This window comes from Maylandia zebra, linkage group LG7, assembly GCF_041146795.1.
Source record: "Maylandia zebra isolate NMK-2024a linkage group LG7, Mzebra_GT3a, whole genome shotgun sequence".
Taxonomy (NCBI): Eukaryota; Metazoa; Chordata; class Actinopteri; order Cichliformes; family Cichlidae; genus Maylandia; species Maylandia zebra.
Genome location: NC_135173.1, coordinates 36,271,516 through 36,296,894, shown reverse-complemented (window position 1 = coordinate 36,296,894; position 25,379 = coordinate 36,271,516). Strand labels below are relative to the sequence as shown.

General features: G+C 40.3%; 1 protein-coding gene across 1 annotated transcript; it reads right to left on the bottom strand.

Moving 5' to 3' along the window:
* Window positions 1-244: 244 nt before the first annotated feature.
* Window positions 245-24,999, bottom strand: man1b1a (mannosidase, alpha, class 1B, member 1a). The gene is made up of 15 exons (XM_014407244.3): window positions 24,957-24,999; window positions 24,683-24,783; window positions 23,964-24,106; window positions 13,818-13,926; window positions 13,345-13,550; window positions 9,882-10,024; window positions 9,632-9,750; window positions 9,085-9,276; window positions 8,206-8,354; window positions 7,712-7,900; window positions 7,147-7,337; window positions 4,556-4,676; window positions 4,097-4,291; window positions 1,739-1,870; window positions 245-1,317 (listed from the first exon to the last, which is right to left on the bottom strand). The coding sequence occupies exons 3-15, from the start codon at window positions 24,063-24,065 to the stop codon at window positions 1,108-1,110; spliced, it is 2,058 nt and encodes a 685-aa protein (XP_014262730.1). The 5' UTR covers window positions 24,066-24,106; window positions 24,683-24,783; window positions 24,957-24,999; the 3' UTR covers window positions 245-1,107.
* Window positions 25,000-25,379: the final 380 nt, after the last annotated feature.

The following is a 25,379-nucleotide window of genomic DNA, read 5'->3' as shown; positions in this document are numbered from 1 at the left end:
AGTAAGTGCATTCAACCAAAGTTTGATCAAACACGTACTCTGAAAGAACAAAGACTGCAAAGCTTCTTGTGCCAAGATTATTATTCAAGACTTATTACATCGTTATTACATCTGTAGAGCCAGTTTACTGGCACACAGGTAACACCTAAAGAACCACGACTGCTTTAATGCTACACAAAAAAGGTAAAGATCGTAAACAACAGCCACATTTTTCTTTACAAACACAGATATGGCTGTTCAGGAATTTAATTCATTTAACTCTTTATTTTGCAGAATCATGTAAATCACAGCTAAAAAGTGTAAAAGTGATATAGAAGAAGACAAAAAACAAAAAAGAGCAATGAAAAGTAACAGAGGTCAACAGCTGGAAGCTGCACAGCATGAGGGTGTAAAAATCGGTATTTGTCCTATTATTTTACTTGAAGACTTTTTTTTAAATCAAAGACATAAATGTTCAGTATTAGGAAAGCTCTGATTTCCTCTGCAGCTAGGCACTGACTTGTGACCTGGAACTGATCCCCTGTGTGCTGCAGTAGCCCATAGCTCCCACACACAGGGGTATAGGGCCACACGGAGTAACAAAATCCTGAGGGGTTTTTGACTTGTGTCATTTTTATATGTGAATAAGTGCCAGTGTAAAGATAACTATGCGTCACACCACACTCACACACTAGAGCCAAACGTTTAAATATAAAATTCAGCTGAACGTGCTCAAAACATTTCAATCACTGCCCTTCAAGCATGAGAGTCAACAGACACCTAAACAGCCAGGACTCCTCAACATGTAGGACTAATGAGAGTTTTTGAACTCACATAGCAAAAATGAACAAACAAGAAGATTCTCAGTCACCCAAGTACTAAATAAAAGTGTTCCCGGTAGCTTGATCTGAGTTTTAAAAAGTTGTTGTTTTTTTTACATTAGAGACCAGCTCTGTCACTAACCTTTTCCTTAGGAAAAATTAACAAAACCCCCCAAAACAAATTAAACTCCTTTACATATCAGGCAGACAGCACAGATCTGCTTTCACACAGCAGTTCAGCTTGGACGGAGACTTAGAGATGCACCTGACTCCACGGGCCTGATTTTCACTGATGTCTCCAGTGTATTCACTTAGGTGGAGAGGGCCATATGGGGAGAGGATGAGCTTCTGTGTTAAAGACATACTTGTCTAGACTGAGAAGCTCCATGTCATCAGAGAAGAGCAGATAGAAGTACTTCAATGTCTCTCCCAAGAAGAAACTCTCCATCTTGTCCCGGGGCCCGGTGCTAAGTGGGTCGCGGACATTGTTAATGGATGTGTAGCCACCACCAGAGACCTGCAACAATAGAGGCACCTAATCAGAAAGTTAATTTCCCCATTGGGAAGCAGAAAATATATCATAATGCAAATTAAACTTTTCCAATGCTGCCCAAAGTTTTACACATGAAAAACAATCAGCTTTCCGTGCATGCACTGTGAAGCCACAAGAGAGGGAGACATTGAACTGTGGTCTTTTCTTTTCTCCATCAGTAATCAGTCTGCACTGCTTTACTTTTTATTTTTGTAAGTTGAAATAAGTGTGTGAACCTAATCATTTTCTTTTATGATCAAAAACTTAAGAAAACTGCAACTGGACTGGACTTTTAAATGATTAAAGCCAATGTTCAAAGTACAAATTTACCCCCCCCAAAAAATCAGATTCATTTACTGGCTAGTAATGAAAACGCATAATATGATCCATATTCAGCTGTCTGTACCTTTGTGTACTTATTGAAACTCTGCAGCATGTCCCATCCCCAGTCTCTGTACTTGGCATCTTTGGTGAATCTGTACATGTAGAAGAGACTTTCCACAGTTTCTGGTCTCAGCAGGTTGTGTCTGTCTGCAGGCTGAAGTGTACAGGAGAAGTTGTCAGAACATTGTACAATAAAAACAACAACAAAAAAGATGACATAAAGATCAGTGTTTCAGCTTGACCCTTAATACAACCAGTCAGTCCCACAGAAAATGAAAAATACCATTTTGATGACATCTTATAAGAGCAGCAAGGCTACAGTTAAGATTAAATACAAGCTAAGAGCAGGGAGGATCAAAACTCAGTGACTGCACAACAGACATCTGGACAGCAATGAAGTCCGACTCTGTAAACCCCAAGCTTCTCTGTATTATTATACTACTTTCTACCTTACAGTACCTACACAAAATACCTAGACTGAGCGTGTTTAATGTCAAAATCATGTCTAAAAGCAACTTGTGTCCAGAAACGTCAGGTGCACACTCACACAATGTGTAAAATCCTTGAGAATTTCAAACGCCTTCCTTAGTTTTTATAACAGAATTTAAATGAGCTCCTGAAATGTTTCAGAACCGTATTTTAATATTCATAGAAGTGGCAGAGCAGAGAACAGTAACCATATAAACCTACAAGCTGTTAATGAAAAATGAAATGAGCTTTGAGGAGGGTTAAGGAGGGTACAGTCATGACTTTGACAACAAACATAAACTCACTGATTAAAATTTCCCTCAAAAGGGTCAAGAACTCTCAGTGGGTGTGCTTTACTCTCGGTTATTGCAGCTCGTTAAATATTGTGCTTTTAATACAAAGAAATAACAAAGACTGTTTCGCAATGCAGATCTATAAATTCAAATAAATAAAGACGTTTAAATCAGCGGTCCCCAACCTTTTTTGCGCCACCGACCGGTTTATGCCCGACAATATTTTCACGGACCGGCCTTCAAGGTGTCGCAGATAAATACAACAAAATAAAACTAGTACGTGTACCGAAAAAAGATTTATTCATAACACACGTGAAAAGACTCAGGAAAACCGAGTTAACAATAAAAACGATAACAAAATAACGCTGAAAACCGATAAAACCCCTGAAAACCATACATTTCACACCTGAGCCTCAACTCTCACGGCCCGGTACCAAATGACTCACGGACCGGTACGAGGCCCGGGGGTTGGGGGCCGCTGGTTTAAATCATATGTGGTTGTAGAGAGTTCTAAAATGTTCACCAAGCAAAACCTTTGTGCTGGTCAACATCACTTTTTCCCAGCTGCACGATCACAGGGGGTGAAGGGGAGGTCAAAATCTACACTCACTAGCAGCCGCTTCTTAGCTGCTTGTGTCTGTGCTGGACTACAAGAGAGTAAATACAGCTGTTCTCTGAGTATCCAGCCTACATAAACTACAAGATTAACATGAAAAATAATGCTTGGAGGAAGTGTTTGATTGCTTTTGGTCTACTAGGTAAACATCAGTCAGCGAGATCCAGCAACCAGATATCATAGCATAGTGCCCTACATCTCCATACCACATTTAAGCATTCCCACTCTGGGACACACCTCCATACAGTAACAGTAAGTAATAATTACATACAAGCCACACTGAAAATTAGGGAATACAAAAACCAAAAGACACTTCTACATGTGATTAATGTAATAATACATTTAACAATAATAGTAAAATAAGACATAAGATGATCAATAAGAAGGGAGAAGGGAGCCGGAGATCGACAGACGGATTGGGGCTGCAGCTGCAGTGATGCTCCCTCTTCACCACGAGGTGGTGAAGAGGGAGCTGAGTGTAAAAGCGAAGCTCTCAATTTACCGGTCGATCTACGTCCCTCCCTCACCTATGGCCACGAGCTGTGGGTAGTGACCGAAAGAACGAGATCGCGGATACAAGCGGCAGAAATGAGCTTCCTCCGAAGGGTGGCTGGCCTCTCCCTTAGAGATAGGGTGAGAAGTTCAGCCATCCGGGAGGGGCTCAGAGTAGAGCAGCTGCTGCTCCACATCGAAAGGAGCCAGCTGAGGTGGTTCGGGCATCTGACAAGGATGCCCCCTGGGCGCCTCCTGGGTGAGGTGTTCCAGGCATGTCCCACTGGGAGGAGGCCCTGGGGCAGACCCAGGACACGCTGGAGAGATTATATCTCTCAGCTGGCCTGGGAACGCCTTGGTGTTCCCCTGGATAAGCTGGAGGAGGTGGCTGGGGAGAGGGAGGTTTGGGCCTCTTTACTTAGGCTGCTGCCCCCGCGACCCGGCCTCGGATAAAGCGGATGAAGATGGATGGATGGATGGATGGATGGATGATCAATAAGTTGAGTCTCACCTTCACAATAACATCACTCCCATCACTGGCCTGCAGGCTGAAGTGTGCGATCTCTGGGCTCAGTCCAGTCTCCATCTGCTTGTACATCTGGTGACAGGTCTCCATCAGCTGCACAGCCAGATCCATATGATCCCCTGGGAGGCCGTTGTGGGCCCCAAGAGCAAGAGTCCCTGGCAGGAAACATACCAGGTGATCCTGCAGAGTGAGAGATACAGTCCACAAAGAAGAGGCTGAGAAACAATGATAGATTAATGATAGCCAAAAATCGACCAGCTAATGAGTGTCATGGGACTTTTTATTGATACAGATTTAGCTCAAGCACAACGGGTGATTGATTTAACAAGGCAGTTTGTCTATGGTTGACTGACGATGGCATTATAAAAAATAACCCCGAACAAACAAGCGCATTGGATTCAAGACCACCTTATCTTGTCAATGACTCTGAATAAGTATCTCTACCATCTTAGGATTGAAGCGGTTGTGGGACAACTCTCCGACAAAGGTCAACTTGCTGGGTCCCGTCTGTCTCACCAGGTGTTTTTTCACTCCCTCTATGGCCTCAAGGTAGTCCTCCAACAGACTGAACAAAGCATACACATAAAGAGGAAAATTAGCAACATACATAACTAGAGATGGACCGATCCGATATTACGTATTGGTATCGGTCCGATATTGACGTAAATTACTGGATCGGATATCGGAGAGAAATAAAAAAAAAATGTAATCCGATACATTAAATATATAAAAAAAAAAAAAAAAGCACCTCACAAAACTTGCGACACGGCGTAACTCGGCTCATAACCGTAGCACGTCGGAGCAGTGTGCTCACGTGATAGAGCGGCTGTGTGTTTTTGAAGCCTGCTACCAAACCAGCATTTCATCTCTGAGAAAGTTATCCCAGAGAGAAGTAAAGCAAGTGTGTAAGTTCATCTCTGAATGTTTGTAAAGCATTCCCGCGTTAAGCTTAACAACCAATACCTGGAGCGACTGCCTCTTCTTGCTGCTACTTCAATCTGAAACTGGTTAATGATCAGCTGATCGGCTTTTCTGTCGCGACTCGCGAGTCCGTCTCTCTTGTTTGTTTATTGCCCACTTTGCGCCAGAAAGAGGAAACCAGCGGCTGAACAACAGCAGCACGCTTAAGCTTAATAAGCTGTTGTTAGAATTTATTTAATATTACTTTCTACACCAGGATCCTTTTCTATGCAGCTGACGGCTGGTAACTGTGCAGGGGCGGATCTAGCAAAGTTTAGCCAGGGGGGCCGATAGGGCATGAACGGGGAAAAGGGGGCACAAAGACATACTTTTCTTTCTTATTCTCATTTAAAATGTCTAGCTTTTAATCAATAATTATCTGAATCTTACAACCAAAGTCCATTACTGTATATAGTAACTGTTAAGTCTAATATGCCCTAGTAAGCTATATTACTTTTTCCTTTGGGAAGGTACCATCTGTGCAGTCTGCAGTTCTGTTGAAGGAAGATGTTGAATCTATTTAATTATTTAAAAAAATATTTTATTTCTGTGCATTTTTTTCCCCACACTGCATCAAATTAAATGGCCTGTATTTGTATAGCGCTTTACTAGTCCCTAAGGACCCCAAAGCGCTTTACACTACAATCAGTCATTCACACATTCACACACTGGTGAAGGCAAGCTACATTGTAGCCACAGCTGCCCTGGGGCGCACTGACAGAGGCAAGGCTGCCGGACACTTGCGCCACCGGGCCCTCTGACCACCACCAGTAGGCAAACATGGGGTTAGTATCTTGCCCAAGGATATTTGGCATGCAGCCAGGAGGCATCCTGGGATTGAACCACCGACCTTCTGATTAGTGGCTGACCTGCTCTGCCACCTGAGCTACAGGTGGCAGAGCAGTTGATTACAAAGTTGATTACGTCGATTAAGCATCATGAGGTGGAGGTTGGGGGTGGTTCCCTTTTTTTTTTTTTTTTTTTGCTGGGAGTTGGAACCCTATTAGTTAGGTTGCTTAAGATTTCTGCTAAGTACTCTTTAAAATACCAGAATAGGAAGAATGGAGTAGGTTTAAGTTTATTAGATTGATCAGTATTGCTGAACTATGAAATATTTTGGGTGCAGTGTATTTTTTACATACAGGTATAACAGAATAGCTTTAGTGTTGTTGTTTATTTAAACTTGAGTATGAACTAATACAAAATGCAGCAAGATATTAAAAAAAACATTTTATTGATTAAAAAAACCCCACTATATTGGATTCATATCGGTATCAGCACATATCCAAATTTATGATATCGTATCGGTCATAACAAAGTGGTATCGTGCCATCTCTATACATAACAGACATTATCATACGATTAGTCAGTCTGCAGTAATGTGGTTTGGGACACTGTAATACTCACTTGATAAAGTGCACTAACTTTTGTTGCCAACATAAAACACAGTTCAAAAATCTCAACTGATCATGACAAAACCAAAATATAAAGCCAGAGTCACAAAGGCGAGAAGAACAAGAAGTTCAGCAACAGACTGTCTGCTGCCACCCAAGAGCTTTGATCTTGACATCACAAATCTATTCAGAGCATGTGGTATCCATTCACAAATGAGTTAAAGTCAAACTGTACTTTAAAAGCTCAGCAAGATTTCTGCATGTGTTCAAAATATTTTGCTCTTCAAAACATGTTGTGGAAATTTGTGTTTCTTGATGTTTTTGTTTTTTGATGGGTTTTTTTAGGAATCTTGTATATCCTAGCTATGAGTCTGACTGAAAACGAGGACAATCAACATCTTTCTAAGATTAGTTAGCAAACTGCTTGTAAATCTCAAGTTTATTACATTGCAACACTTCCTGTTCATCTGTTAGACACACCCTTTTGATCTTTAAGGCCCTTATACCTTTTAAATACTACACGGAAAACAAAAGGATCGAGTACAGTTCATCTTAGGTGAGACACACATAGACTGATGAAGGTTTATTACATTTTTTAGTTCTGCAGTTGAAGCTTTAGCAGTCTGGCACTTTCCCACAGAATCATGGAAAAACAATGGCAAACTGAAAAGCTGTACTCACTTGTCTTCTGTTTTGCCTCCCTGAATCCACTGTTTGAGCAGGTATTCATAGTAGCTGTCTGCCCGGGCACCAAGTGTGAAGACTCCTTTGTGGGTGAACTGGCCGTTGTTGGTATTGATGAACATGGGCACCAGTCCGTCATGTTTGCCGGGCAGTTTGTGGACCAGCGTCATTACCTCATTCACAGCCTCCTGGAGAGACAAAAGCGAGGAATGGGACTAATGAGATGACATGAAACCAACAGCCTCTGTTCACTTACTGCTCATGTTTTGGTTCATGTTTCATTTTTTGCACTTTAAGGCTCATCAAAAGCTGGCACACATGTCTGTCTCTGGATGTGACAGAAACTATTTAAGTTCATGTCAGACCAGGCTGAACTTCTTTAGGCATAAATTTATGCTTGTCACTTCAATCCCCAGAGAACGAGTGATGGGTACACAACGTCAGATTTTAACTGAACTGAAGCACATCATCTTACCACATTAATTGTTTATTTGTCACTCCATCTCAAAAATACAGATTACAATACATTTTACTGTAGTGCAGAGCTTTGTGGTGTCCTAACCTGATACTGTGGGTCCTGAGTGAGGCGGCTCAGCTCTCTGAATTCCAGCTGAATGCTTGTGACTTCAGCGAGCGTACTGTCTGATGTCCATCTGGGAGGATGTGCTGTTCCCTTTCCAATGTTGACATCTGAGAAGGGAATCTTTGAAGGTGTTTTGAAGGCAGGCATCAATCTGGAGCCAATGTCTTTCTTTAAGTGTAGAGAAGAGACTGAATTAAAGAGGAAGTCACCACGTACGTGTTCTAAGATTAAAGCATTATTGAATTTATTTGAAAAAAATGAAGCTGATGAATTCTAAGTACAGCAAACCATTGTGATGATCAATTTTACTAGATAAACATAAATTATAAATATAGAAAAAAAATAAGATTAACCTTATAAACACTATACTCTAGTTTATAGAAATGGTACATGCATGTTCTAATGGGTTCAATTTATTTCACAGCCCTAATTCACGTAACAAGCGAGACGATTTTTGTTATAGGACAACTTACAGCTTTTTCCAAGAAAAGCTGGTCTCCTGTTAGATGGTAAGTGCTCAGCAGCCCCCCCAGGATACGTATGGTTGTTTCAAATAAATTCACATCCACATTCTTGTTAAAGGACAGATCTTTCTCCACCCAGGTCTTTGCTTCTGCAAATTCTGTGCCAAGAAAGGTAAATTACAACAGTGTGATAAAGAGATACAGGACACAAAAAAAAAAAGTCTGTACATCTGTATGGCCGAGTTTTACTTCAAGTAACACAATCGAGTGGTGTAGTTACAGAGCACACCCAACCCTGTCAGACGAGACTTAGCTGGTCTGACAGGGTGAAGATTACTCCGTGAAAAAAGTCAGTTTTCAAAATTTGTTTTATTGCTATTATTATTATTATTATTATTATTATTATTATTATTATTATTATTATTATTATTATAGATCATACTCCTCCTGCCACATTACTATTCATGGACCATGGATGGGTGATGCAAGCAACAAGTAATGTCTCTAATTATGCTTGAAGGCTAGCAGCTGCTACAACGATGGACCTCTACATCTCCTTGGTGGATTTTTTTTCTTGCATAGAGAAATTTTTGGTTAGTCAAAGTAAAATCAGCAGCACTATAACACAATTATTTTATTTCAAACTAGTCTTGTTAATTGGGGGGGGGGGGGTGTCATATGTTCAAGTATAAGCACAATTTCATGGTTTTAGCATAAATAACAAATAACAATAATTTTGTGCAATATCCTACACGGATATCGCGTTTGGTATCAGTTTAGAGACAATTTCAATGATGTCAAGCCCCCCAAAAAACGTCAAACCCAAAAGCCAAAACAAACAAACAAAAAAAAAAAACAACCTAAAACAAGTAATAATATAAATAATACCTTCTTTTAGGCCCATAATCCACATGGTGTCCAAAGCATCAATCAGCGTCAGACCCAGTCCAAACCATTCACCAAAAGATTTGGAGATGGGCTTGAGTTCATCGTGACCCCAGGCGTAGTCCTTGTAGCCTTTCCAAGCATGTCTGAAGGCATCGCACACTGCCTCCAGTCGCACTCTAGTTTCAGGTGAAACTACAAGCAAAGGAATAACAATGAATAATTAAAGTGTAAACTTACATCTGTGTCTCCTGCTGGAAGCTCTTTGAACAGCATACTTCTTATTCTTATTATTTGGAGTAGAAAGAGTAGAAATGAAGTAGAAATTCTGTGTCATGTGTTGATGCTTTGAGCACAGCAGGTCTTCATGGTGTGAGTTGGAAACATTCAACTTTAAGTCAAAAAGAAATGCTGAGCTATAAAGAGCATATAATAGTAGAACTGGCCAAAGCTATGTTAAAGAATCTGTTTGAGGGGAAATTTTTAAACCTTCTCAGTGCACCCTGAAAGCAAGAAAGGTTTGCTTAGAATTACAGCAAGCAGTGCTGACCTTCTAGTGGGACAGTGCCAGCTGGGTTGGCAGGTGCTGGGGGCACTGCTGCCTCTTTCTCATTGGCTGAGGGTGGAGGTTCTGTAGCCTGGTCAGCTTCAATCATTGCTCCTCTCCAGCTGTGTATTAAAAGTAAACATCTTATACCTGAATTATTTATATCGGTCTCTCTGATATATCTACTGAAGCATGTGTCACTGCCTCCATCCAGCAAAAAAAAAAAAAATGTTTGACTACAATCTTTTATCACCTGACAATCTTCTTTTGTTTTTCCTCCTCTTCACCTTCGTCCTCTTGAACCACCTGCTCTTGCTTCTCCCTGCCGACCGTGTCTGAAACATTTGCATCTCTCTGTAGGCTTGGTGGACCTCTTTTGTTTGCAAATATCTTTTTCTGTGAAAACACACATTGCTAGAGCTAAAAACACAAAGGAAAATATAAAAATATCATGGAAAAGGTCTGATGTGGGTCACAGGTTGTACAGGTCCTTCTCAAAAAAATTAGCATATTGTGATAAAGTTCATTATTTTCTGTAATGTACTGATAAACATTAGACTTTCGTATATTTTAGATTCATTACACACAACTGAAGTAGTTCAAGCCTTTTATTGTTTTAATATTGATGATTTTGGCATACAGCTCATGAAAACCCAAAATTCCCATCTCAAAAAATTAGCATATTTCATCCAACCAATAAAAGAAAAGTGTTTTTAATACAAAAAAAGTCAACCTTCAAATAATTATGTTCAGTTATGCACTCACTACTTGGTATTGAGTGCATAACTGTGCATATATCTGTGCACTGTGCATATATCGGTACTTGGGAATCCTTTTGCAGAAAATGACTGTTTCAATGCGGCGTGGCATGGAGGCAATCAGCCTGTGGCACTGCTGAGGTGTTATGGAGGCCCAGGATGCTTCGATAGCGGCCTTAAGCTCATCCAGAGTATTGGGTCTTGCGTCTCTTAACTTTCTCTTCACAATATTCCACAGATTCTCAATGGGGTTCAGGTCAGGAGAGTGGGCAGGCCAATTGAGCACAGTAATACCATGGTCAGTAAACCATTTACCAGTGGTTTTGGCACTGTGAGCAGGTGCCAGGTCATGCTGAAAAATGAAATCTTCATCTCCATAAAGCTTTTCAGCAGATGGAAGCATGAAGTGCTCCAAAATCTCCTGATAGCTAGCTGCATTGACCCTGCCCTTGATAAAACACAGTGACCAACACCAGCAGCTGACATGGCACCCCAGACCATCACTGACTGTGGGTACTTGACACTGGACTTCAGGCATTTTGGCATTTCCCTCTCCCCAATCTTCCTCCACACTCTGGCACCTTGATTTCCAAATGACATGCAGAAGTTGCTTTCATCTGAAAAAAGTACTTTGGACCACTGAGCAACAGTCCAGTGCTGCTTCTCTGTAGCCCAGGTCATGTGCTTTTGCTGCTGTTTCTGGTTCAAAAGTGGCTTGACCTGGGGAATGCGGCACCTGTAGCCCATTTCCCAGGTCACGCCTGTACACGGTGGCTCTGGATGTTTCTACTCCAGACTCAGTCCACTGCTTCCGCAGGTCCCCCAAGGTCTGGAATCGGTCCTTCTCCACAATCTTCCTCAGGGTCTGGTCACCTCTTCTAGTTGTGCAGCGTTTTCTGCCACACTTTTTCCTTCCCACAGACTTCCCACTGAGGTGCCTTGATACAGCACTCTGGGAACAGCCTATTCGTTCAGAAATTTCTTTCTGTGTCTTACCCTCTTGCTTGAGGGTGTCAATGATGGCCTTCTGGGCAGCAGTCAGGTAGGCAGTCTTACCCATGATTGCGGTTTTGAGTAATGAATAGGGATGGGTATCGTTTAGGTTTTATCCGATACCGACGCCAAATCGGTACTTTTGAAACGGTGCCGGTGCTCAAACCGGTGCTTAAAGAATGGAGAACACAAAATTGGTCCAAAAACCTCTCATGTTCAGCTGTTTTTTGTAAAAAGATAACAATGTTAGCCTTTTCTGCAGCTATGTGGCATATATGGCATCACTCTTGGCTGGAAGCAGTGCTTAAACAATGGAAAAAAACAAACTTTGTCCAAAACCTCTCATGTTTAACTGTTTTCCACTTTTTCTTTGGTCATTTTAGCCTTTTTAGCCAGGGTGAAGGGAGTATCTGCCATCAAACAAGAGGACAGCCGCATGTAGCTATGATGATGTTTGCTAGTTCACCTTACCTGCCTTAATGTAATAACGTGGTTAGCCTACTCAACGTAAATTACACATGAACAACATTAAGCTACTCACGCAGAGAAGAACGGCTGCTGCTGCATCATCACCCGTCATCATTTCTGCTACACTGGCAGGGCTAGGGGCCAGGACTCTCCTCGTCGTGTTTTTGGGGGATGTTGCATAACAGGCAACCCACCCGCAGTAGATGTGCTTGGTGTGAGGTCTCGCAACAAGCTATCAAATACGGCGCATTTCTGGGCTTTTAAAAAAAACGCTATGCATCGCCAGGTGTTTCATCGGATTTGAGGTGTTTCCTCCTTTGACAGTATCACAGTATCAGCTTAAAGCACTTGTTGCAGGCTGCTGAGTTTGCATATTTTGCTGTGAAGTACAGCCAGACTTTTGACCGCTTCGCCTTGGACATTTTTAATCTGTAGCTCTGCTCTAAAAGAACGTACGTACCTGGACCCGCCTACTATCCTCGGAAACGTAAAATGATTGGCTAGAAGTGTATCACAGCTCAGGAAAAAAAAAGCACCGAAATAAAGCACCGAAATGTGCGCTGCTTTTCGGTCTGGTTACTACCGTTTATGTCAGAACCAGTGCCATCCCTAGTAATGAACCAGGCTGGGAGTTTTTAAAAGCCTCGGGAATCTTTGCAGGTGTTTATTCGTTGATTCAGATGATTAGGTTAATAGCTTGTTTAGAGAACTTTTTCATGATATGCAAATTTTTTGAGATAGGAATTTTGGGTTTTCATGAGCAAGGCTTGAACTACTTCAGTTGTGTGTAATGAATCTAAAATATATGAAAGTCTAATGTTTATCAGTACATTACAGAAAATAATGAACTTTATCACAATATGCAAATTTTTTGAGAAGGACCTGTATAATACACAACAGATGTATATAGCCAAACCCTAATTTTGAAGAGGAGCATTTTGGTGTTTTGATACGGAATGAGAAAAGGATCTGAGAAACTAAGCACACTGCATGCTCATAGAATAGCAACAAGAACACCCTGCTTTATAGTCCATTTAACTATAAAAAAAGCACCACAATTTTCAAATTAAACATCACATTGCATTAAATATTTACTGAAACAGAAAATTGGGATTATGAAATCAGCGAGAAAGGGCTTATAGAGGTCATAAATGAGTAAGCACAATAAACAATAATTACACAGAAAAAAAATAATTCTACAAAGAAAAAAAAAAATATTACAAGTGTTAAAGCTGGGTAAGTGTTACTAGATATCCAAGAGACATCCACAGGTGTTTTTAGACCAGAGCAAGGTTCAAACGCCAAGTTTCAAAAGCTGAAAGCCAGCACTGAATACCTCAGGCATGAAGACCTGTTTTGTTTTTTTTTTAATTTCCCCATATTCTTTTCAGGTTTTTTTTGTTGTTTTGTTTGTTTGTTTTATTTATTTATTTATTTTTACCTACCGCAGTTTTAACTGATGCTTCCAAAATAAAGAAGTACAAATACAACTCTAACCTTAACTGGAGGCTTAACCAATATGGGGATATTTGGTCCTCTGGCTTCTCCTGCAGCATCTGGAACAACAGTTAGCTGCAAATGAGGTCCCCCCACCGGATCTGGAGCTTTACCTGCAGCCTGACCCAACACTGGCTTCACACCTGGAGGAATGGCCTTTAATTCTCTGTCATTCAACTCCAGCCAGTCCTCCTGGTCAGACAAACCTACACAAGCACATGCACACATAAGAAAAGAAGGCCGTCATGATGGTAGCCCAGTAAACTACATTGTAGAGCTATTGCTAAATATTTTAATTATAAACTATGATCACTGTGTCCTGGAGTTGTAATTTTTTTAATCACTGTAAACATGGCAAACACCCAATCCAAATAACCATTTAGCTACATAAAAAGTAAGACCATTAAAATTAATAACAGACTTTTGTCTCTGTGTATGTGATGTTAGCTTAGCATGGAGAGGGAAGTGTTTACCTCTCCAATGTTCTGTGATGCTGCTGTAGGAGAGCAGTCCCAATATGAGCAGCAGAGCCAGCAGGAACAGGATGAGGCTTCGCTGGAGCCGAGACAGCTGCTTCCATTTCTGTGGGCAGATAAACAGTGCTAGCTAAACTGGAACACGTCTAACAGCTCTGAATTTCAATCACAGATGTCTCAAAGGAGGTTGTAATTTCTCCCCAACAAATCTGTTTAGGCTCCTTTTCCCAAAAAAAAAAAAAAAGTAGGAGCGTAAAAGAAGGAGGCATGATAGTCTCCTTACCCTGTATAAACTCCACATCTCTTTCCGCTTGGTGCAAGTACATTTTCAAATTTCTCATCTAACCAGCTAAACCCTGCAAAGCAGAGGGAGTGAGAAAACCAGCGTCTCTGAGGAGAGAAGGCAACAGGCACCCTGGCACCACTCTGCTCTAATTAACACCTGTGCAACATCATGAAAGCATTGAACCATTGTATGAGCCATGGCCTCAGGAGGCATTTTCATTTCAACATAATGAGGATATTCTGTTCAGCCTAACAGTCCAAAAATTGTGCACTGAAAGCAGTGTTTGAAATCACCAGGAGACTCATGATTCAGTTTTATACTTTTTGACCAAACTGTGACGTTCAGATCTGCAGTCAGAGAACAGACCGTACATAAAATATGGCTGATACTTCCATGACATCACGAATTGGTTACTTAAGTTTAGTTGTGAAGCCTCAAGTTGAACATTTCTGATGGCAACATGTTGTTGTGTTGAAACTCGATGTGATAAGCAAGGGTAGGGGAAAACTGAGAAACCAAGGCTCACTGCTACTTGTCGATAACATGGTAAATCCCTGTGCATCCTCCCCCTTTGAACTGTAATGGAAACCAAAATTTACAAAAACACCATGTTGCATTAACCTACAACTAGCGACTAAGGCCATAAACTCACCCAGAAAGTGTTTACTAAGCTCACAGACAAGAGCCTTCAACTGTTACTGTCATTTTCCTTTTAATTTCCATCCAACTAGAGATCTTTTTGAAAAGAGACGCCCCCTACTGGTCATCAGGAAGAATGCAGATTCAAGGCACTTCACTTTTCAAACACAGAATAAGTTGCACTTCTATAGTGCTGGAGTCAAATGCTCCAAACCTATGGGATAAAAACATTCATAGAAATGGAATCCTATTGTGGCAACACTGGAAGAGAGGCAGGATTCATCCTGAGCAGATCAATCGTTCATCATATGGAGACAGACAACCCATTATGCTCATTTACACACCTATAGTGCCATGACTTGTTCCCTACCAGATTTCTTAGTCTCTTACATATTTGTCACACACAACCAGTTCTCAAAGGAGACCTATCATTTTCCCTTATTTTCTCTTACCATGACAAACTGTCATCTTAAATACAGCCAGAGTTTCACATAAGGTCTACAGCACAGACCCACGTGCCATTTAAAACTTCTATTTACGAGGGGCAACCAATCAGAAGAAAACTGGCTAAAAGGAAGGGAGCTAAAACGGCTCTTTTCAATTAGAGGATGAACCAGTTTAACATACATTAAAAAAGAAAGCATTATTAAGCATGAATTAACACCTTTACATAACATAGCTTAAATGGATGGATTGACCAATTCCAAATTCATGTACAACTATAAAATCAGCGCAAAATCCGTTCCTGACAGTCTGCAATGAGATACCCCTCCAGCAAACCGGGGAATAAATTTAAGACCTCTGTAAATGCAATTTATGGCTTTTTGTACCCTCTTAAGCTTTTTTCTGAGAAAATTTAATTCAGTGCTCTAATAGCAGGAGATTGATGTTAAACTACCCTACCCTTCTCAAAGTTCATATAACACAATGAACAAAAGCCAGTCATTCAATGACCTCATCTGCAGAGAGAGAGGAGGAAAAGTATGAAATTCACTGCTTCCCACCTGTTACGTGTGCTTTTAGAAATGTAGGAAAAACACCCACTATGATTGAAACAAGGGCAGAGCACTTATTGAAGTCCCTTGTGCAGTGTGAGAAGCAAGCATTGAGCTCATCAGAGGAACATGATTTGCAGAGAACGGTTTTCTCAGGAACCATAAACTGTCATTAAATTTGACGATCCACAGGTACAAGTCGACAGTCCCTGCTTCTTTAAGAACAGGTTTTATAGAAGAAATGTCAGATGACATACTGCTGAACTAAAACATTACAGATTAGTCGATAAGAGCAGTCATTTGCCTTTCCAGTTCAGAGGACAAAATTAATTCCATTTACAAGAGCCAACCGTGCAGTTAAAAAGTGAAGGAAAGTAATCACACAGCGTTTATTACAGAAGCATTTTTGCTTATGATCTGGACATCTGTAGAATTTCTTTTACCAGATTATCACAATCCTTTTTATAGCATTCAATAACAGCAACTAAGGCTGTTAAAAACTGAATGCAAAATTGATTCTGTGCATTATGGCAAAATAAAAGCGGACATTGATTGGAGAACTGAATGTTGAGGCCAAGTCGAACACTGTTTAAAATGAAGCAGATTTGTTGGGAAAAATCATTTGCATTTGCAGATTCCTATGAGTGTATATGGATCTCAAGGGTTCAATTTGTCAGCAGTCATCTTGAAATGCTTCTGGATAGTTATTTTGAAGTCTTATTTAAATTAAAAATTTTCTTCCAGAGCTATTTTACTTTTAATTCTGTGAAGCTGTTTTTGTATTATTTTTGTATTATATCCAGTTTTGTTTTTGTTGCAATTTTAATAGAGTGTGTGTGTGTGTGTGTGTGTGTGTGTGTGTGTGTGTGTTCCTTTCTTTTGCATAGTTTTTAAATGACTGAGATATATTTGGGGGGTTTTTCATATTGAAATTATATACAGCAAAAAATTGAAGGAACACTTTAAACACATCAGATCTTCTTCAGGTTCCAGGTTTCGCCTCATGTGACACAAAACCTAGCTAAATGGAAAACTAGTGGGAAAACACACAAAACAAACAAAAAAACAGGAGGAAACAGTGTCAATGGCTTCCACCATCAGGGACAATTTTTCAGTAATGCATTTTATTGAGTCATTCTATTTTATTTCATAAATTTTCCTTTATTTATCCAGGTAAAAGTCTAATTGAGTTTAAAATCTCTTTTCAAAGAGCGACCAGGCCAAAGTGCAGCAGAAGTTACAACAAATAACAATATAAAAATATTATATTTATTTATATATTTATACAGTTTGGCTACTGTAACAGTAATTTCCAACTTTTAAGACAAATGAAGCATAGCTTATCTTATAGCTTATTTTATATCGAATCAATGGTGACAATTTGATTATTATTCATTTCTTTATTTATTTTGAAGTGTGACACATTTGTTGGCATTGCCCCCAAATTTTGTTTTAAAATACAGTTTCTTGATTTCCTCTGGAAGTGATACTTCTACCACCATCTTTGGTGTTTTGGTGTAAATTTGACAATTTAAATTAGGACTTGTCTCTGTGCCTCAGGAGAGCAACAGTGCAGAGTGCGAGGGAAATGGGTTAGAAACCTTCTGTTGCTTTTAACTCTGTCTTTGAGCGAGTGTTTTATATGCAAATGCAGCACCGATTATGCCACAACCATTGTGTTTAAAAGTGATTTGATGGTAATTATGCCCCGATTATGTCAAGAGGAGAAGCTCCAACTGTAGGCAACAGCTACACTTATGTGCTGTTAGAGTAATCAGAAAATTCACATGAACACAACCTTCAAGTCAAAACAACAACTCAAACAGTCAGAGAAAATTTTGGCATTCTTGTTAGCAAACCATGAAACCACGTCATTTGAATGTAAATATTTTGCTGACGGCAAGAAATTTAATTACAGCCATTTTTCTGCAGAGATTTAAACAGTGAAATATCTTGAATTCAAGTTGAAATCCTGCACTTCAGCTGTTTGAATTAAAATAAACTGCGATGTGTCATTGTCTAAAAACTTATGGACCTAACTACAAAGCAGCTACATACTGAAAACCGTTATCATTGTTTATCTGCACAATTCAGCCTCTCTCGACTGGCGTGTACTGTTGCTTCCACCTTACAACTTAAAAGAACATGAAGACACTGAAGCTGGAAGAACAAATTTGCTACTTGGGAAATGGAGCCATCTGAGGAGCATGAGGACTACAATTTCTTAGCAGCAAATGACTTTACCTCTTTAAAAAGAAAAAGCACCACTTTCCACCCAGGACACCATGTCCTAGCTACTGTTCTGGTCTCCTGTTCTTCCTGCATGGTTTGTTTGTCCTATGAGTGTGAGATAAAATACATCACAAACAGGATGTGATATTCCTGAGCTTGTATCAACCTGCAGAGGAAACAAAGTAGTGCTTAACGAACAACATCTGATTCACAGCTTTTCTATTTAAAGCTGAGAAATGGATGTCATCCATTAATTCACTAAGAACCAAGGCAGTCTCATTGTGAGAAGGTTGTAGGACAAGTTGTACAAGGATGAAAGAAACCTTTTAGCAAAGCAGCACTGTGACTGTCAACCCCCTGAGGAAGAGCAAAGAAGAGTATTGAGACACTGAATATGCACAGCATAATATCCTTGCGAGTACTAAACTTGACAAAGAAGATGAGGACCCTCACAGATTAAACGCACAAGGATGAGAGCAAAAGTAAAGAAAACAAGATTAAAGAAATTGAATGTAAAGAAAACAAGATTAAAGAAAATGTTCTGGGAGACAAAAGAGACAAAGTGATGGGACCAATATCTATTTGATCTCGCTGGAGTGATCGGACACATTATGTGCTCAGGGGATGCTTTTATCTGAAGAGGTTTAAAGTTCAGGCTGCTCCACAACAAAGGAGGCGTAAGAAAGGAAAACTGAAGCCCTGGGAATCGATTTGTTACAAAAACAGGTCATAAAAACAGAGATAATCAATCCAGTCAGACTTGTAACCAAATAGTCTAATGCTTACAGCTGAAGAACAGAGCAACTCATTACCACCTCTGGTTGTATTATATATATCACAGCATCACAGAAAATGCTCCAAGTGAATGAACACAACTGCTTTATGTCAATATTTGATACAAGTTTGTTAATGGTGTTTCGCTCACTCAGTTTATCAAACACGTTCCCACCCAGTAACAGGAACACAAATAACAAAACACATATCTACATCCGTTCAACTTCAAATTTAAAAGCTGTTTACCAGAGTAAGTGCGGTGTAGCATTCAAGTTAATTTGGATGAGCATTTCTCATACTTTGGTTCAAAGCTGATGTCAGCTACCAGTGTTTTCCCTCCACTGGCTGCTGCTTGCTCCACTAGTGGGACTGTGTATTTGTTGTCTTTTAATCGCCGTTTGTATTTTACTAACATTCATTCTTGTGTTTCCACGTTCATATTTTCCCAGTATTCCAATTGTTTCCTTGTTGTCATCTCCCTCTGGTTTGCCTAAATGTTAGTTCCCTGTCCTTCCTTGTTTCTAACGCCCCTTTTATTTTAATAACTGGGCTTTGTGTATTGCCTGCGACTTCTTGTCTTCATCTTTTCTCCTTATTCCACCCGTGTCTCATTTCCTAGCTTTGTGATTATCTGCGTGCAATAGGCTCAGCATTTGTGGTTCCTACAAAGCAAGATTAACGACTTGGCAATCTATCTGGATCTTAAAGTCTGCGTTTTATGCATCACACAAGTGGTTCTCTTTCTTTTTACCAGGCTAAATTATTGGGGCAACTTATGATGAACATATAACCTGGTCGGAGCAAGTTATGTTCAGAATTTTGGTTTAAGAATTATCTGGCCGCCTTTTAGCCAAATCATTTATTTACATGTTTTAAGTGCAGTAGGTTTACAGATTATCTGCAGGGCAAATACATTTTGTGTTTGCCAATCTGTTAAGCCATCTACCTTGCTAATATGATGAATGAACCTGCAAAGTTGCAGCGGTGTAAACTGTGCATCAGATTCCCACACTGGAAGCGATTCACTCACTGCACATTGTTTTGAAGTTCACTCCAAATGTCCAAATGTTCCAGGTGCCGGTTGCCTCGGTAACCCCCTAAAGTTTTTACTACTACCATACATCAACCAGCTTAATCCTGCATGCACACTGGTAGTTCAGTGATTCACCAGAAACTAATCTCATGCCCTGCCCACTTCATGTAGCTAGTGGTTATTTGCCTGTAGTCACCAAATGCCATTCACTAGAACATAGAACGCACGCTATGAATATCTGTTCAGTCAGTAAAGTCAGTTTCACTTTGATCTGCCAACAAGCTAAACCACGTCTCCTTTATTAAGCTATGAGACAGTAACCTTTAAACCGTTAAAGTCTGAGAACTTACAGCCATCAACTTGTAAGTAAGCAGCAGTGCCAAGAGCATATTCAGAAATAAAACCATTAACTTGAATTAAAATGTTTTTTTAATTGCTGTCAAATCACAAGAAGCTCCAGAAAATACTATTAATCTAAGTTTATTGTTTACTGTTATGTTCTCTGTAGATTGTGATGCATTTTATCATCATCATTCGTTAACGTCTGTGATTGGAGGAGGCGGCATTCGCAGGGATCTTTTTGTGCGTCAGAAGTGTCACATGATGTATGACAGATTGACTTTTATGTGTGCACACACAGACCCTGAAGCTGAAAACCCAAATTAACGGAGCAAATTATCGAATGGGGTTTTAGGTTTTGTTAAATCAGTTAAAGCAAGGAAAGCCCAGATCTGTTAAACTTCCTTTGTAGTACACCCCACAGGCCAAGAAAACACATCAATACTTTTGGTTTATGTTTCTATTTATATTCTTTATTTAAATTATTTTTTAGGTTACCATTATTATTTTCTTTATCTTGAGTCTGTAGTTTTCTGGGAGATCATTACTTATGTTGTTTAGATAAGTGATTCTGCACAATATCACACATACACAAAACAGCACACAGCCATCAAGTATCATTACATCTGCCCTCTTTACAAAATGACTGCCTGCGTTTGATGCATTTAGGAGAAAATTGAGGCTACAAAAAACAACATGGCCTGAACTCAACTCTACCTGAAAGGGCACTGCACTAGTTCACATAAAAGGTTTACTTGTTTGGAGTTTTGATGATGATGACGGTGTGTACTGCTGTCTAACACACTAGTCCTAAAACTCTAAAGTGCTTTGAACTATTAAAAGCTGGTATTGTAACTCTAGTCACAAAACATGATTCACAAACACTTAAAAGGATTACTGAACACTTTGGTTATCAAAGCACAAATAAATTATTTCCATATACTGATATTTCTTTTAAGCGTGTGGCCTGACGTGTTGTTGCCAGCACAACCAACTAACCTGTGTAGCTTCTTTAACTCGATGTATATTTAACAATTTCCAATCTGTTCCTGATTGACAAATCACTGTACATGTCTCAGCTTCATCATTTTAGTTTGAAAGTCAAGTCATCTTTATTTATATAGCACATTTAAAAGACATCAAGTGTCGGCCAAAGTGCTGAACAGAGGGATAGTATAATAAAAGAATTTAAATAGAAAGAAAACATTTTAAAAAGAATTGTAAGACATGTAAGAGTATATAGCATATAATGTACATGCAAATATGCACATACATCTACAGAACTGTACACATTCACACAAGCACACATATGTGAACATAACGTATATACACATACAACATCATCCAATAAGATAAGAGACCAAATAGACAGAATAAAAAAAAAGATATCAAAGAGATCCAAAAGCCTTGGAAAATAAGTAGGTCTTGAGATTCGATTTAAAGACTTCAAGGATGAAGAGGATTTTATGAAGAGGGGAAGACTATTCCAGAGTCTCGGGGCAGCAATGGAGAAAGCCCTGTCACCTCTAGATTTGAGCTGGGAGCGTGGAACTGATAAAACCATCTGACTGGAGGAGCGCAGAGATCGAGTGGGTAAGTGCAGGCTAAGAAGATCTGAAATTGTTCACTTCCTGCCACCATCGACTCACTTCAGTTTGCTTACCGGACTAATCGTTCCACAGACGATGCCATATCTCACCTGCTCCACACATCCCTGAGTCACCTGGACACTGGCAGAGGGAATTATGTTAGGATGCTGTTCGTGGACTACAGTTCAGCATTCAACACAATAATTCCCTCTAAGCTTTTCACCAAGTTGACGGATCTAGGACTCAGCTCATCACTGTGTCAGTGGATCCTCAACTTCCTCACAGACAGACCCCAATCAGTGAGGGTGGGAAAACAAGTCTCCCCCTCCATCTCACTCAGCACTGGAGTGCCTCAGGGCTGTGTTTTAAGCCCCCTGCTGTACTCACTGTACACTTATGACTGTGTAGCCACATCCGACACCACCTCCATTGTCAAGTTTGCTGACGACACTGCTGTTGTGGGCCTGATCTCCGACAACATCGAGACGGCCTACCTGGAGGAGATTAGGAACCTGGAGACCTGGTGCCAGGAGAATAACCTCCTCCTAAACATCAGCAAGACTAAGGAGCTGATCGTGGACTTCACTACAAAGCAGGCGAGGAATTACAAACCCCTCATCATCAGTGGGTGCCCAGTGGAGAGAGTGGACAGTTTCCGATACCTGGGTGTCCACATCACTCAGGACCTGTTATGGTCCTGTCACATCAACACCCTGGTTAAGAAAGCCCGTCAGCGTCTCTTCTTCCTTAGAAGACTTAGAGACTTCCATCTGCCACTGAAGGTGCTCAAGAACTTCTACTCCTCACCATCGAGAGCGTCCTGACGGCAAACATCTGCATCTGGTTTGGGAACAGCACCAAGCAGGACAGACAAGATCTGCAAAGAGTGGTGCGCTCAGCCGAACGCAGAGCTCCCTGACCTGCTGTCCATCTACACCAAGCGGTGCAAGTCCAAAGCTAGGAAGATTATGATGGACCTCTCCCATCCCAACAATGGACTCTTCTCACTGTTGAGGTCTGGGAAGCGCTTCCGCTCCCTTAAGGCCAAAACAGAGAGAATGAGGAGGAGCTTCTTCCCCCAGGCTATTCGGGCCCTGAACCAGGTGTAGCACTGGACTCTCCCACACACATCACTATAAGACTGGACACACATCACATCACCACACGCACCACCACACATTTCCTATTATTTATAATCTTTATAATCTCTTTCTGCTATTTGCACATTTTTTACTGTAAATTTCTAAGTTAACTTCATTTAATGGTCGGGCATTGCACAGCTACAAGCATTTCACCCCCATGTCATACTGTGTATGGTTGTGTGTGTGTGACAAATAAAATTTGAATTTGAAATGTAACCTGGAGCCAAAACATGGAGAGCTTTAAAAACAAATAGTAAAACCTTAAAATCGATTCTATGTTTAACTGGTAGTCAACGTAGAGATGCGAGTACTGGGGTAATATTCTCTCTCTTTCTAGTACCCGTCAGGAGCCTTGTGGCTGCATTTTGAACAAGTTGCAGGCTTGAGTGACAAATGCCTAAATAGAGAGAGTTACAATAGTCAAGACGTGACGATATGAAAGCATGGATAACAGTTTCCAGGTCTTTAGATGACAGGATATTTTTGAGTTTAGAAATGCTCCTGAGTTGGAAAAAACTGCCACAAACAACTGAATTCATTTGCTTGTCCAGCTTGAGAGTGGAATCAAAAATGAAACCAAGATTTTTTACATGGGGATGTACATTAGCTGATAATGGGCCCAAATTGTTTCTTATGAGACTAATAGAGTCCTGCTTACCGAAGATTAATTAATGTCGGTTTTGTCATGATTTAGTTTGAGAAAGTTCAGAGACATCCAGCAATGTATGTCGCTAAGACAGTCTGAGACTTTCTGCAGTGTACTATCAGCACCTGGTTCTCCTTTTCCCTTTGGATATATGTGTGTGTGTGTGTGTGTGTGTGTGTGTGTGTGTGTGTGTGTGTGTGTGTGTGTGTGTTTTTTTAAGCCTAGTTCAACCACTTTGACATTTTTAGCTATTTGCCTTTACTATCTTTTCTAACCCTCTCATTCCAGTTTTTAGTGCCGACTCCAGCCTCCAAGTCACTCCTAGTCCTATGCCCTAAAAATCCTCTTTAGGTGGCACCGTTTTAGATAATTATACGTGCATTCCTGTTTCATGTTTCTAAAATCTTTAAGAAACTTCACGTTCATTCGTCAGCCGAGCTCTGTATATCAAATTACAGGACTACTCACTCTCCAGCAGGACTGCCTTCGGTGTTTGCCATTGTTGTAGTTCTGACTGTGTGGGTCACTGAGTGTCAGAGAGATGAAGTCCTTTCTGGAAGGCGGGTACATCCTCTGATCGGGGTTGATGGTCGTATGTCATAGAACCTGCCCTAAGAAATGAAGAACACACGAAGTTAGGACTATTCCCTGAAATAAAGTGGAATGTAAATGTAAAATCCATCAATTTCAGCATTTTTTCCCTTACACATTCTTTCACATTGCAATTGTAAGAACTGTAAGCATGCTGGCTTACATTAGATTAGTCAGCTTCATGACAGCTTTTGTACACCTGACATGCAAGCCTTTTACTATGCTGCTTCTTCTGATGGACTCATAAACAATAAAATAAGTTCTATTTGTGCTGACAGTGTCAGCACAAATACACCCCCACATAAGAGATGTAGTGTGTGCATGCTCCTTGGTGATGTTTTGGGAAGCAGTATAAAAACTCTGGATTTTAAAAACCCAAACTTTAACATGCTCTGTAATTCTTTTAAGGACAATCATCAAGATGCAAGTAAGCGTGTGTACGGCAGTACGAGTCATCTTTTTCCTTTTAACACCATGCTAGCTAAAGCGTAAAAGACTCGACGTTAATTCAGTTTTTCTCACATCGCTGTCACGCTGTGCAAATAACACCACAGAGTCCAAGTCAGAAGTCAAACACTCAGCTGCTTCCCTCTCACCTTTGTGCCTGGTTGGCTGCCTCACAGCGACGCTATTATCCCCAAAACTGAACAGCTGCTAGCGTGCTACCAGAGGCTAGCTGTGGCTCTTCGGGTCGTTTCTGAATGGAGCGAAATTTTATTCAAGACGCAGGTTAACAAACATGCAGCGCAGTCCTGTGTTCGAGCAACACACAATAAGACCCGCTGCCACATGAAATGTCAAGCAAAATAAACTGGAGGAAATACGGTTGAAGTTAAGAGATAGGAAAGCAGAGGGAGATACGGAAAAGACCTGACAAGCTCTGACGAGGTAGGTCATGTGATGTGCGCACGTGATCTGAGAGTGTTTGAATTAACCCGTAACAACACGGTGTCTTAACGAATTTGGCTTTATGCTTCAGGTCATCATTTAACTTTATTTTAGCTTTTTTTTTTCATTGAACACATTCTGTAGTATTTTTAGTAACATCGTTTTAGAAATGTATTTAGTTTAAACAGTACAACCCTGAAGTTTGTTTATTTAGTAATTCAGTGGCGGAAACAAACTTCCGTTTTAGTTACGTTTGATTTACATTCGAAAAATGTCAGCGTCATAATTAGATCTTCTAAAAAATGACTCCAAATTTAATAATTTATTAAGAAATAAATAAAGCAGGGGAACTTCAGTACCACATTATATGAACGCATCCACTATATACATTCTAAAATAATAAAA

Excerpts from the sequence above, each read along its gene's own strand:
- man1b1a (XM_014407244.3), bottom strand. The coding sequence starts at position 24,065 with ATGTACCCGCCTTCCAGAAAGGACTTCATCTCTCTGACACTCAGTGAC. Across the intron at positions 7,901-8,205 it reads AGCTTTTCTTGGAAAAAGCT|AAAGACATTGGCTCCAGATT; the intron begins GTAAGTTGTCCT and ends CTACACTTAAAG. Across the intron at positions 4,292-4,555 it reads ACCGCTTCAATCCTAAGATG|GATCACCTGGTATGTTTCCT; the intron begins GTAGAGATACTT and ends CTCACTCTGCAG.